Source organism: Mesoplodon bidens (assembly GCF_964165515.1).
Source record: "Mesoplodon bidens genome assembly, chromosome: 7".
NCBI classification, from domain to species: domain Eukaryota; kingdom Metazoa; phylum Chordata; class Mammalia; order Artiodactyla; family Ziphiidae; genus Mesoplodon; species Mesoplodon bidens.
Window position 1 is genome coordinate 72827642 of NC_138164.1, and position 15086 is coordinate 72842727.

General features: G+C 40.7%; 1 protein-coding gene and 1 pseudogene across 3 annotated transcripts in view; one reads left to right on the plus strand and one right to left on the minus strand.

Moving 5' to 3' along the window:
* Positions 1–7296: 7296 nt before the first annotated feature.
* LOC308619972 (cofilin-2-like) lies at positions 7297–9437 on the minus strand (annotated as a pseudogene). The gene is made up of 2 exons (XR_014017896.1): positions 9121–9437; positions 7297–8007 (listed from the first exon to the last, which is right to left on the minus strand). The product of XR_014017896.1 is annotated as a cofilin-2-like (transcript).
* Positions 9438–9509: 72 nt separating this feature from the next.
* Positions 9510–15086, plus strand: part of TMEM135 (transmembrane protein 135) — a 240567-nt gene continuing 234990 nt past the window's right edge. For both annotated transcript variants that reach the window (XM_081241468.1, XM_081241469.1), the window contains exon 1: positions 9510–9854. In XM_081241468.1, coding sequence (XP_081097594.1) covers positions 9714–9854 — 141 coding nt within the window. In that variant the 5' untranslated portion in view covers positions 9510–9713. The remainder of the gene's footprint in view (positions 9855–15086) is intronic.

The window sequence follows — 15086 nt, forward strand, 5'->3', positions numbered from 1 at the left end:
ATAACAAGAAATGATTCCTGCCTTCAAAGCACGTGCAGGTTTTTAAGTACCAGAGATTCAAAAAATATTGTTTAAAGAACAGCAGTAGAATCTTCACAAAGAGAAATAAAATGCTGGTGCTACATGTCTTGCATAGATTTTCAAAGAACTTGTGAAAAGTTAGAAAAAGAGGCACTTTATTAAGGAAGGACACACACAAGTAGCAGTAAGAACTCTGAGGATGTAGCTAAATCCCAGAATGAACAATTGTTTGAGTCTCATTATGGTCAACAAATAGGACATTGTAGCTCTGTTTGGCCTCATAGGGGAAGGAGTAGGCTCTGTGCTTGGGGGCAAATACTGTAATCTAAGTGGATGATAAGCAGAGTACAAAGTGATTAACTCCTCTTTTGCTTTACATTTTCTATCAATAATAATTATCATTGGGGACTTCCCTGGTGGCTCAGTGGTTAAGAATCTGCCTGCCAATGCAGGGGACACGAGTTCGAGCCCTGGTCCAGGAAGATCCCACATGCCGCAGAGCAACTAAGCCCGTGTGCCACAACTACTGAGCCTGTGCGCTAGAGCCCGCAAGCCACAACTACTGAGGCTGCACGCTGCAACTACTGAAGCCTAGAGCCCATGCTCCACAACAAAAAGAAGCCACCGCAATGAGTAGCCCCCACTCGGCACAATTAGAGAAAGCCCACATGCAGCAACAAAGACCCAAAGCAGCCAAAAAAAAATGATCATTTATTAGAAAGAATAAAATTAAGGATCATTGAAGCCCAAGGTGCGTGAGAAGACAATACAAATTTAGCTATTTTCCATGAATTCAAGTGTACAGGCTTAAGTAAATTTCATATCGTGGAACTATATTAACTTGTAAATATTGCAAAATTATGAAGCTTATGGATAGTTTGAGAGGACCAGAAGCTTAAGGTCAGGTTAATATTGTCCCAATATTTTAAAAAGTGTAAAATGCCCCTTCTAGAAACTATATAGACTGGGGTGATAAACCAACCAAAAATTCTATAGGGGAATCAGTTACTTGTTCCCTCATAATATGCAGTTTCAGACTAGTATGCTAGGTTCTGAGGGTGTCATAAAGATGACAATTAGGACATAGATTCTGCTTCCAAGGAATGGAGAGTTTAACAAGGGAGTTAAGGAGGTAAACCAAAAACAAACAAATGAATAAAAAATAAATTGTAAATATTTTTGTCTTGCTTTCTTCTTTAAGGAGAACATACAGTGCTTTACAATTTCCCACCACATCTTTATTTATTCATTCAATATTTTATTAAATATGTTCTATGTGCAAGGCACTGAGCTAAATGGTACAGAAAATAACAAAGAAGAATCAGAAGATCTTACCTTCAAGGAGTTTACAATGAGAGGGAGTTTTATTAAAAATTTAAATGTAAGTGTCCTAGTCTGTTTGGGCTGCTATAACTAAATACCATAGACTGGGTGGCTTAAATAACAAACATTCATTTCTCCCAGTTCTGGAGGCTGGGAAGTCCAAGACGAAGGCACCAGGTGATTCCGTGTCTGTTGAAGACCCACTTCCTGGTTCATAGCTGGCACCTTCTGGCTATGTTCTCACAAGGCCAAGGGATAGAGAGTTCTCTGGAGGCTCTTTTATAAGGGACTAATCCCTTTAGTGAGGGCTCCACATCATGGTCTAATCACCTCCAGAGGCCTCCACTTCCAAATACCATCACATTGGGAGTTAGGATTTCAACATATACGTTTGGGGGAACACAAACATTCAGTCCATTGCAGTCAGTGAGGATGATCAGCTTGCTCTGGTTCATTTAAAACAAGCTGTAGAGTTGCACACATATTCATTTGAGAAGGAGGGTCGTGCAGACTACAAGGGAGAAGGAGAATCAACTGAGAAGGTTAGCCTGTTGTCTCACAGGTGTTTGTGTGTTTTGGCAGAGACAGGGGTAGATACTTAACAAATCTCGTTTCAATCTTCCTTTTCTGGTCCCACAGGAAGACTACATTTCCCATTCTCCCTTGAAGTTAGGTTGGGGCAGGTAACTAGGTTCTGGAAATGGGTTGCAAGCAGAAGTGGCATAAACGACTTTGAGTTCTGGCCCTTAAAAATAAAAACGAGTATCTACTAAAGCTAAACATACAACTTCCCCATGACCTAGCAATACCACACCTAGGTATAGTCCCAAGAGAAACAAAAGCATATGCTACAGAAAGACAAGTGAAGGAATGTTCATAGCGAGTTTAGTCATAATAGCCCCAGACTTACAACAACCCAAATGTCCTGGAATGGAAAAATTGTGCTGTGTTCATATAATAGAATATTATACAGTGATAAAAAATAATGAAATATAGCTATACACAGCAACGTGCACAAAATCTTGAGTGAAAGAAGCCAGATGTCAAAAAATATTAATGTATGCCTCCATTAATGTAAATTTCAGGAAAAGGCAGAAAAAAAGCTATGGTGATAGAAGTCAGAATTGTGGTTATCTCTCTTTGCAGGTGTATTAACTGCAGAGGGGCACGAAAGAGCCTTCTGGCATGATGGAAATACTCTTTTTTAGGATAGTTGTCTTAGGAGTGAAGGCAAATGTAAAAATTCATCAAGCTGTACACTTAATTTTTTTGGCACATTACTATATACAACAACTAAAAATTATGCACAAAAAATCAAACAAACAAACAAACAAAAAAAAGTGACCACTGAAAGCCCAGTAAAGATAGAGGAATTTTTTTTTTTTTTAAAGATAGAGGAAATTTTAACCTTGAATCACTACTTGGAGGAAAGTTGCCCTGAAGTGCTGGCCAACCTGCTTTGGACTTCGTGTGAGCACAAAATAAACCTTTCTTAGTCTAAGCCCCTAAGATTTAGGGGTGTATTTGGTATCACAGCATAGCCTAACCTTTTTTGGCTACTACAGTATTTATTCATCACCCATAAACTGCCAAGGTCAGAAACCTGGTTTTGTCAGCCCACCAGTGGAGGCTCTGTGTTTCATAGGCTAAGTGACCCAAAACAAGCTTATAAATGAATGTAAAAATTAAAATGCCCATTCATTTAATGAAAGGGAGGGGGGAAAAAGCCCTCTCATTCAAACTAGGATATCCGTGTTACCATGATCAAGCCCATTCTTTCAAGACAGACCTGCATGGAAAGTCAAACCATAATCAAAATTTGTCTGGTGCACGTGTTCTCAGAAAAATAGCATTAATTAGATGGATCAAATGTTTAATGCTATCCTTCCAACAGAGCTTGTGAATCCATTTCACAGTAAAGATATTTTGTCAGTGGGTCCCTGGGGGATACCTGAGGTCCCTGGACTGCAGTTTCCACTCCCCTTGGCATATACCTGAGTTGCCTCAGTGGCTCTCCTTTTTTTCCTTCTTATAATCCTATTAACTTTACTTTTTATGCATATTATTGCATTCTAATTTTTTAGATAGATTGGTCTGGCCTCTGAAGCCTTCCTTTTTATATATCTACTCCTATCTATTATATGTAGTTTATGTATTTTTCCTCTCAAAGAACAATCATAAATCTTTTACTTTCAAATTTTGTGATGGGAGTGGTAGAAGTTTGAGGTGGGGAGAATGGTGCCCTAACCCTCATCTCCAAGTACTGATAACATCATCAAATTGATATAGACACTGGGAATTCTATGCAGTGTGTCTGAATATTTCATAAGGTGATTTGAGAGCCATTTTGTGGAATTCCTGAAGGCCTGAAGGACAGTGAGGAAATAGGTATCAGAGCCTAGAGAAAAAGGGATCCCTGTTATGTACCTGTTATGTAGTGGAGGAAAGTTTGGCAACACTGTTGCCTGCTGAACTGTGGAATATAGAACATATCTCCAACAAATTGGTACATTTGGTTAAGGAAATTTCCAGGCAGAATGTTGAAAGTACCAACTAATTTTTTTTTTTTGAACTAGGTGTGATAAGACACAGAGAGAGATCAGATGAAAGAACTATTCACTTTTTAGGCAGAATTTAGAGGAAATATAAAGAACCTAGGCTCTTCGGGTTAAAAAATCAAGATGTTGTTTATTCCTAGCCTGGCCAGTTGGTAAAAGGTTAGGAATTGCTTTAAGGCAAAGGTTAAAGCAAGGGTGCAGCTGTAAGACTTTTTTAAGATCGTAGAAAGATTTAAGAATGTTCTTTCTAGATCTTCTCAGATTGATAAGAAGGCTTCTAAATATTTTAAGGGCATTTTCCAATAGCTTCCTGACTCTCAGCTCAAGATGGAGAGTGTCTGTCTCAAAAAGATTGACACTCTCAAAGAAAGTGAGCGTGGCTTTTAAAAAATGGAGTGGTTAGAGTTTGATATATGAGAATTCCCCAAATTAAAAAAAAAAACTGTATTGGCAGAAGCAATACCTGTTTGGACTGAAAGAGCCTAAGTATCTCTCAATATAGCAGCTTTCAACATTTATATGGGCAAAAATTTATATTTGCATCTTAAAAACTGAATATAATACTTTAAATAAAACGATGTGAAGAAAAATGTGAGGTTTTGCAACCAAAATTGGTAGAAAGTCAGAATCATATGTAGCTATTTTGAAAAGCTTGCCTAGTATCAACAAAGAGAAAGTGTATCTGAATGTTGCTGGAATTAGGAGGTACCACAGTTATCATACTTAGTTTGAGCCATGCTTTGTCATTACACTATCCTTGATATGCATTTCTACAATGACTACATGTAAAGCTGAACAATTTAGTGTGGTTAAATCCTCCGCATGAGCTCTAAAGAGCTCTTCCATTCTTTTTCAAAGAGATCTTGAAAGCCAGAATCTTGCAAGAGCAACAATTTTCAGCTTGGCATGTATTCAAAGCCCTTGAATTCAGCCACAGATTGCCATATTAGTTTCCTTCATTCACTGTGTATCTTCCTTGAAGAAAGTCTGGTTCACCTTGTTGATGAACCCTAAAGCCTTTTTTTTTTTTTTTAATGGAAAAGAAGCAACAGTGAAGGCCCAAGAGAGTATCCAGTCAAGCTACTGGTCATATACAACCTAAAAGAATAAATGGCCCAGGGCTTCCCTGGTGGTGCAGTGGTTGGGAATCCTCCTGCCAGTGCAGGGGACATGGGTTCGAGCCCTGGTCTGGGAAGATCCCACATGCCACGGAGCAACTAAGCCTGTGCGCCACAACTACTGAGCCTGCGCCCTAGAGCCCGTGAGCCACAACTACCGAGCCCTCATGCCACAGCTACTGAAGTCCGCATGCCTAGAGCCCATGCTCCGCTACAAGAGAAGCCACCACAATGAGAAGCCTGTGCACCGCAATGAAGAGTAGCCCCCGCTCACTGCAACTAGAGAAAGCACGCGTGCAGCAACAAAGACCCAACACAGCCAAACATAAAAATAAATAAATTTATTTTAAAAAAAGGAATAAATGGCCCATGTAGGTACAATGTGTAACTTTACCCTTAAAATTATTGGCAACATTATGAGAAAATTTTCTTCTGAATAACAGCCTTATATATCTTATAATACCATATAAAGGAATTTACAAATGTAAACTACTGATTTATTGCAAACTGCTCCTTTTGCTTTTTTTTTTGTTTGTTTTAATCCTAAAGCACACATCATCCTCCCTGAGAACTTATTAATGCCTCCCTGTTCTGGAGTCTCTATAGCAGCACCAGTCAAGATAGAGAGTACTCTTTCCATTTGTTTGAATCTGAGAGTTTGCCTGAAATTGCCCCTTCACCATCCAACTCTTTAGCACTGTCATTTTTGGCACCTGTGACAACAATAACTGTGTTCTTCTCAAATATCTTCAAGCTTCAAGTCTCCATTTAATAGTTAATTAAAAGAAATTGCATGCTTTTAATTTTAATTTAAAATTTTCCTTATTTCTTGGTACATTGTATTTGCTGTGCCACATGGTAAAAATTATTCGTATCATTATGCACGCATTACTATTCCTGTAATTTCTGTGGACAAGTTTATGCTGTGTTTCTGATCCTGTCATATTTTGAATTGGAGATTTTTTTTTTAATTGTGATTATCTTGTTCCTATCCTACCATTGTATATTGGGTATGTTAAAGAGGGAGATAACTTGAACATGAGAGCTGTATTTGATCCTACAGAAGATCCTGGATGTTGAACAAGATGGGGTAAATGGATGGAAATTTAGGTTCTTCCCCTTGAGAAGGAGAGGGTATGTTTATCTGGGGAAAAAGGATGTGTCCAGATGTTTGGGCAGCCAGAGGCATAGGACTACGGCAGACACTTCTGGGTGCCCCCAGTATGTGTTCTTTTCATTTCACTTGGTAATAAAACCTGAAATATTATCTGGGCATTTGTTCAACCAATAAAAAAAGATTACATTTCCCAGCCTCTCTTGCAACTAAGTGTGGCCATGTGACTAAGATTTGGGCAATGAGTTGTAAGGAGAAGTGGCTTGCATAGGTTTCTTGGGAGGTTTTCTTAAAGAGAGGAAGTATGTCCTCTCTTCCTCTTTGGCTGGTCTTCCTGGCTAGCACGTGGATGTCATGGTTCAAGGTGAAGCAGCCAACTTATAAGTTAGGATGGAAATCACAGGTAATAGTCTGCAGAGCAACCTGTCAGAAGAAGTCAGGGATTCCTGATGGGTATGGAGCCACCATCTTAGACTAAGACTGTCTATATTTATCAGAGAGAGAGAGAGAGAGAGAGACAAACTTTTTTTTTAATACATTAATTAATTAATTAATTAATTATTTTGGGCTGTGTTGGGTCTTTGTGGTTGCGCGCGGGCTTTTCTCTAGTTTTGGCGAGCAGGGGCTGCTCTTCGTTGCGATGCACGGGCTTCTCATTGCAGTGGCTTCTCTTGTTGCAGAGCACGGGCTCTAGATGCGTGGGCTTTAGTAGTTGTGGCACATGGTCTCAGTAGTTGTGGCTCGTGGGCTCTAGAGCTCAGGCTCAGTAGTTGTGGCACACAGGTTTAGTTGCTCCGCGGCATGTGGGATCTTCCCGGACCAGGGGGTCGAACCCGTGTCCCCTGAATTGACAGGCAGATTCTCAACCACTGCGCCACCAGGGAAGTCCCCAGACAGATAAACTTTTATCTTTTTACCACTGTTCTTCTGGGCTTTCAATCTGAGTACTCCTCTTTTATTATCTTATTTAGTTTATACTATATTATATTATTATTACACCTATCTCATATTGTCTTGTGTAGTTTTCTTATAACTTAGTACTAGGTTTTCATATAACTAGTTGTTTTGTCTAAAATATGATGGGAAAGCATTCCTTGGGTTGTACATAAAAGTAATAGTATTAAACAGTCTAATGGCAATCACTGATAGGCTGCTTAAATGAATGATATTTCCTTCATTCATTGTTTAGAAAGGGCCCATTGGGGAAGGGGAAAAACCAAAACAAAATCCAACACTATTCCAATTGACTGAGCTGCAGAAGTGGAAGCTCCTTAACACCCAGATGGCATTTGACTGTCATTTTAGAAGCAAGGGTTTTCCATCAAGTGAGACTACTACATCGTCTCCCGATTTCTCTTCAAGTGACGAATGCTCCTTAATCTCATCCATGCCATTTACACGCCACTTGTGTTTAATATATATAAATTTCTTTTTAACGGCATCTTTGGAGCTAGCATAAATCATCTTGCTTTTTAAAGGTGCACTCTTAGAAGCCCAGAATATAAATATCAATACTAGGTCTTCTTTCTTAGACTATTGTTTTGTATGTGGCATCATACAGAGCAAACTGGCAATCATTCAGAGGTAGCAACTTCACAAAAGATGTGTAGGGATCCTCTATGGTATCACCAGTGTCATTTGCCAAGATCTGCTTTGCTTCCTCTACAGTTATTTGTCCTTTCTCATCATTTAAACAGAAGAGACTTTCTTTCTTCCCTCCCTCCTTTCTTTCTTTCCTTTTTATCTTCTTTTGTGGAGAAGATTTCCTTATTTTCCTGTCATTAAAAACTTTGATGACTTCATCATTCACTGTAACTCCAGAAGCCATAGTGCCTGGGGCTGCATTGGCAGCTCTGGCTCCAGCTCTGTGGCACTAGGAGGAGGAGAAGGAGAGGAGAGGTGGGTGGAAACCTTGTCTCTCTTGTTCACATCTGAATCTACAGAGCTTAGAACAGTGCCTGAAAATAGTATGTGCTCAGTAAATATTTGTAGAATGAATGAATGGGATTCCTCTAAAGGTTGTACATAAAACTAATATTAAACAGTCTAATGGCAAGTTCCTGCTTTAAGAAACTTCAGAATTTGTAATTTCAAGGAAACTGGAAAGATATTTATAGGTGAGGAAACTGATATTTAGTGGGGTTATAAGACTCATAGGCCGCACGGGTTCCTTGTCATGCCAATTGTTGGCCAAGCTCTCTAGCCAGGTATGCGTTCTAAGACCACTGCTGCCTCTACTATGTGTACTATTTGAAGCCAAGTCCCCCTAAAACTGAGTTCCCCTACTGAGTTTATGATTAATCTATCTAAAATTTAATTTCCTTTTCCCCCCTGACCTCAATCCTGTGGTAACTGAACACTAATCAACTAGTTAGATGACTAAAACTGCTGTTGTTATAACATCATTAATGTACTAAAACTGCTATTATAGATATCATCATTATTAGTGTACAAACTCAGGTTGTTTCTCCAGGGCAAGATGAGCACACAGATCCCGAAGCCATGGACCACCTGGCCTGAGAATTCGACACATCCTGACTCCTGAAACTACGATTAAGAAATGTCACGAGATGATGATTAATCCTAGCCTCTTTGTTTTTCCTTTTTAAGGAACCCCTAACTCAAAGACCAAGTGGGAGTGTATCTGAGGCTTGTCTCCCACCCCCTTGCTTGGCGCCCTGCAATAAAACTTTACTTTGCTGCAAACACCTCCTGTCGGAGTCTGGCTTTCTGAGCCTGGGGCATGTGAGTCCTTGCTGGGTTACATATTTGGCTGATGAGCACCTGTGATGTATGCTGTAGACAGGACTGCTCAGTGGCCCAGGGTTTGGAGAGGACGACCTACTACTGTCCTTTCCCCATACAGGAAGTGCAAGAACACAGCTAACAGATTTTTCAAGCATTCTCAGGCACTGCAGAGCTTAGAAAGCCCAGTAATTGGGAGCAGTGCCGTCCCAACCAGCAGGCAGCCTTGGCTATTTATTACCTGGCGCTCTAGGGTAGCAGAGCTGGCAGTTCTGAGGAGGATGGTTGTCCAGGCTCTCCTCTGGCAATCGTCTTCCTCCACCAGCTCCCAACAAAGACATTTAATCCCTTTCTTCCACTGCTCTCAGTTCTACTTGGTTGGGCTTTTAGAGGACAGAGACTAGAGTCCAATGTTACGCAAGTCACCTATCTTCGCACATCTTTCTCGGCGCGCTCGCGCCGGCGCGAAGCTAAACGAGGGGGTGGCGGGCGCGTCCTCGAGCTGCGCTCTCCCACCTTCTGCTCCCCGCGCTGAGCTGGGCTCCGAGAGGCGAGGGCCTCGGGCCTCGGCCGCTTGAGGGAGCGCGCACGCTCCGCCTCTCCCCGCCTCCCTGATGCGCGCCCCGCCCCCTCGAGCAGCCGTGCGCCGAGCGCTCAACCTCGGAGGACTTTGGCCCAGAATAACCCCGCTAGCGTGAGCTTTCCCCTCTATTCCGCACCTACCCCCGGCACGCCCTGAGAGCCCGCAGCGGTTGGGCGCTCGCTGCCCGCCCCTCTTCCTCCTTGCCGAGCTTCGGCTCACCCACTCCCGGCCCCTGCGCGCGGCTTCTCGTCATGGCGGCCCTCAGCAAGTCCATCCCTCATAACTGCTACGAGATCGGCCACACTTGGCACCCTTCCTGCGGGGTCTCCTTCGTGCAGATCACCAGGGGCGCCCTGGAGGAGTCCCTGAAGATCTATGCCCCCCTGTACTTGGTGAGACCCATCAGCTCCTCCCCCAGGGCGAATTTAGTGTGGAGAATGGGCCAGGGCGTGCAGTCGTGCTCCGGAGGGGCCCGGGGCACTTGCCCTGTGTCGATTTCTGATTGGGAGGGGTCAGGGTATTTTTGGCGGCGGTGGGTGGGAAGGGGGGAGATCGCGAGGGGCGGGTATCCCAGATCCTACGGGGGGCGGGAGAAGGGGGAGGGGAATTAGAAGTTGAGCTGTCATCTGAATGCCTGTTGGGGAGAAGATGGGTTCCCAAGTTCAGGATTAAGTTTGGGGCCCTTAAAATTGTGAGTTCAGAGGCCTGCGTTATTTTCCCTCCCTCCTGACTTGTGGAGAGGTGTTGTAGGTCAGCGAGGCGATGAGAAATGGCCTGCAATCATTCCTCATCTAATTCACCCTGTTTGGGCGCCCTCCTCCCCAATTTTTTTTTTTTTTTTTTTTTAAGGGCATATTGGACATCAAGTCCCTGTGGCCTCAGATCTTGTCTCAGTTTGGGATGAGAGGATTGTAGCTTGAGGGTTTTGCAAGTGTTTTTTAAGTTCACAAAGTGGTCTCCTGGTTGAGATTTTGCTTGGTGTTTTAAAGGGTGGTTCCAGTCTTTGAGTCAGTGAAAAATGTTTAGGAGATCTGACTTAATGTCAGGTAGGTCCTTCATTACACAGCTTTACCTGTAGTGCAATCTAAGTTTGGAGTTTTAAATAGAGAATATTTGGAAATACGTGTTTGTATCACGGAGAATTGTTAAAGAAGTTTGTTCTTAAATGTTCTCACCAGCATCTCTTTTTTTTCAATAATCTCATCCTTGGTATTAAAGATTTATCACTTTGGCTATTGAAGTTCATTCTCTTATTTTCTTGCCCAATAGAGCCTGTGTCCTAAGAAGGCAAAGGTATATTTATTTTTGGTATGTTTTCTAAAAGTTCCATCCAATGTTCAGTGGATGGTCAGTTCTTCTCATTGAGTAATGATTTAGATTTATACCCTAATATTCCTGAAGGTGTGTCATGACCATATCTGTAGTACTTCTTGAAAAGTCTGATTATATATTACAGAGATAACAGAGGAGAAGATGGTAACTTTCTCTGAGCTTGCGGAAGCCAGTTTCATTTGTATCATATATACTTATGCTTTTCAAACTTTAATGTGTGTTAGGAATCCTCTGGGGGAGAATGTTAAAATGGGGGTTCTGATTCAGTCGATCTGGGTGGGGCCTGAGATTCTGCATTTCTACCAAACTCCCAGGTAATATTAATACTTCTGGACCAAGAGCCACAGTTTGAATAGTAAGGATCTAGAGTAAAGGCTGATAATAAACTTATCATTGGAGCTGTAAATGCCTTCCTGGATTTTCTTTGGCCAAGATCCATGTTTATCTGCTTTTCCACATGAATTGTGGCCAGTCCGTAGCTCAAATTTTTTTTTTAAAATAGAATATCTACAAACATGATTGCGCTCTTGATGTATTCAGTAATACAAAGAGATTGTTCCTTCCCTTAGAGGATTATGAGGTATGTGGGGAGAGAGTTTATGGTATGTAATTTCTCCCTCTGAAAATCCATAGCGCTTTTATTGTACCTCACTTATTCATTCATCCATTCATTCAACAATTGTTCGTTGAGGGCCTGATGTTTTTCATATTTACAGCCTAGATAATTTATTGGTTATGTTTCCTGATAGGCTAGTTTGGGGAAGCAACAGGAACATGAGCAATAGAAGCCCACCTTCTATTCCAGTAGGTGGGCTGGGGGCAAGGGGGTCAAGAAAAGTTTGTGTTTTACCATTATGTCTCCAGCTAGATTAAATACTTCTTGAGGACAAATTCTCGATCTTATTTGGCCTTGTAATATCTGTATTACAAGATAGCTGGGTCGCTATTCAAGAGTGGTTGTGAAGTAAAATTAGTGGAATTGACCAGTATTTTATTTTAAGTGAAATAGAAGAGAATAGAAAAAAATTAGAGTCCACTGCAGGTGGTATGGATAAGCATTATTTCATGACAGTTTTGTTTGTTATATTTGTATGGGTTGCTGGGGCTCTTAGAGCATATACCAGCACTTTGCTCATTGTCAGTGTTAGGTAGTTGTTGATTAAATGTGCAATCCAGGGTACCAAGATACAAGGTGGTTTGGGAAGAAGTGGGCTTTTAAAAGGGATCATCCACTTCTGATTTTGAATCTCAGCTTCATCAGTTACTAGCTGTTTGACTTTGTGCAAGTTACTTTGTCTTTCTCTGTGAGAATTAAGTGAAATAATGCACTGAAGATGTATCATGTTTTCTAGTTCATAATAGGTCTTGAATAATTCGGCATTTTTTTCTTCCCCATTCTCTCAGTGGCACTTAAGTTAGGTGTGAAGTTCATTGAGGGCGGCTAGGGAGGGCTCCTTGGAAGAAGTAGCATTTGACTTGGGCCTTGAAGATAAGGATGTACAGACATTGACTCATGTATTGATTCATGTATTAGATATTTATAGGATACTTATTCTTAATGGAGCGGAGGGAGAATAGTGTGAATTGAGGCAGAAATCTAAGTGGTTTCTTAAAAGAAGTAGTACGTGTATTGATTGGCTGAAACAGAAGTTATGTGTATAGCTGTATGAGTAATAACAACTCTTATTTATTGAACACTCATGTGCTTAAACCTTCATGTATTTTCTCTTATTTAATCCTTACACAACTCTGTCTTATCTCCATTTCATAGGTAGGAAAACTGAAGATTAGAGACATTAAGTAGTTTCCAAGACTCAGAGCTAGTAAGGGAAAGGAAAGGTGTTTTTTTTTTTTTTTTTGACTCAAAGACTGAAGGCCAGGCCAAAGGTGCCATTGAGATTTTTTTTGAACAAAGGGGTTACAAGTACAGGATGGTGCTTTCAGATGATGAATCTGGTCGAAATGGGTAGACTGGATTGGAAAGACTGTTTAGGAGTTGATGCAGTAGATTCACTCAAGTGGTAGAAAGAATCAGTTCTCATGGAATCTTACTTTGCAACTTATTAGCAGTGTGATCTTAGGAAAATTATCTTACTTCTTTGAGCCTTAGTCTCCTAGCTTTGCAGAAGATAATTATACCCACCTCTTAGGGTTGTCGTGAGGATTTAAATGGGATAATAGTGTGTTGGAATAGCAGCTGTCATGTAGTGGGGCCCTAATCAAGCATTGCTGTTATTAAAACAGTGCATTCGTTATGATCTGTGTCTCCATCTCCAGTTAGAATGGTGGTTTGTATTCAGAACTAGCACGGTACTTCAGTAGGTGCTTCAGTAAGTGTCTGAATGAGTGCAGGTATGAATGAATGAATTCATGAATAATTCAGGAGTGAGGAGATAGTATTTGGCAGGTCAAAGGTAGTGCCAGAGAGAATGGAAGGGCAGTTTTAGAGGCATTTCACAGGAGAGGCATTTCATAGGAAGAACGAACAGCACTTAGAGACTGAGAATATTAGGGCAGTGTGAGGACTTGTTTATGCTTCCAGGATTTCAAGTCTGATGCTGTTGCCATCATTGATAGAAAAGGAGAAGTTTAAGGGAAGCTGGGTTGGGGGAAAATTTTAGTCAAGAGTGTTTTCTGGAGCCTATATATATATCTGCTTGTATATCTGCTTTTCATTTGAAATATTACCATGTGTGTTGTACTAAACTGATTCCTTTTGTCCCTTTCAGGTTTACTCTCTTTAAAAAAAATTTTTTTTTAAATTTATTTATTTAGTTATTTGGCTGCGCCTGGTCTTAGTTGTGGCACGCGGGATCTTCATTGTGGTGTGTGGGATCATTTTTTTTTTATGTGGACCATTTTTAAAGTCTTTATTGAATTTGTTACAATATTGCTTCTTTTTTTTTTAATGTTTTGTTTTGGCTGCGAGGCACGTGGGATCTTAGCTCCCTGACCAGAGATTGAACCTGCACCCCCTGCCTTGGAAGGCGAAGTCTTAACCCCTGGGCCACCAGGGAAGTCCCACGCGGGATCTTTTAGTTGCGGCATGCGGGATCTTTAGTTGCGGCATGTGAACTCTTAGTTGCAGCACGTGGGATCTAGTTTCCTGACCAGGGATTGAACCCGGGCCCCCTGCATTGGGAGCATGGGGTCTTAGCTACTGGACCACCAGGGAAGTCCCCGGGTTTACTCTCTTGTTCTATACATCTGCTCTCATGCTTTTCTCATCCTGGTATCTACAGCTGTTCTTGGTATTCACCTTCTAATGCTTAAACCATGTTGAAATATAGATGGACTATTCCTTTTCACAGTGAATCTTTGTGTTTTCATGATTTGTAAAAAACATCATCATCAATTTACTTGATGTAGTTTTTTTTTAAAAAGAATCCTACATATGTTGTAATGTATGCTAATAATTTATGTATGTACCAAAAATGTATTTCAGGAAGCTATATTTTGAATATAGTTATTGCCACGTATTCACAATAAGTGGTACCCATCACTACACACATTCACATGAAACAGTTGTTCAACTGTTTAAACCCTTGACTACCACTAAAATTAATGAAAGCATAGTGCCCTTGGTACTTTGTGGCAAATTTAGAATACACAGTTGCCCATTTAGGAGGATGGATTCTATGCTGTTCAAATTCTTTGGTGCCTTTTCTAAAAGGAAAGCTTGTTCAGTTGTCTCAGGTGGTTCTAAGATCTTTCTTATGTTTTTCCTGGTGTCTTTCCACAGGACCTCCAGATTAGGGTACTGGCATTTATCGTTAGCTGACTTCAGAGTAGAGCCTTTCACACTTTGGGGAAGGAATGATTTAAAAACCTGCTTCTTCAGCGACTTCAGATGTTTACACCCTTCTTCAGAGTATAAAAATGTTTACTTAATATTTACTCCCCTTGAATTTTATAATCTTAACAGTCTTGTTAGAGTGTAAGTTCATAAACACTTAAGCAGAAGTTGGATTTCTTAGGAATAAAAAAACCCAACAACAACTTATGGACAGTCTTTAGTGCAAAAGTCTTGAAAACCACTGACTAAAATTTTAGTGATGGAGTTTTTTTTTTTTTTTCTTAATGTTCTCACACAGTTTTATTTTATGGAAAAAATGGTAATTCTACAAAACTTCTCAAGCTTAACTCCACTTACAAGATGGTGTTCAGATTTCTGTATTTCAGTATGACTTAGGAGGCAGGATCCTAGATTCTGGGATCAAATTGCCTATGTTAGAATTCTAGCTCACTACTTACTAGCTGGGTAACCTCAGACAGATTACCTAACTACTTTA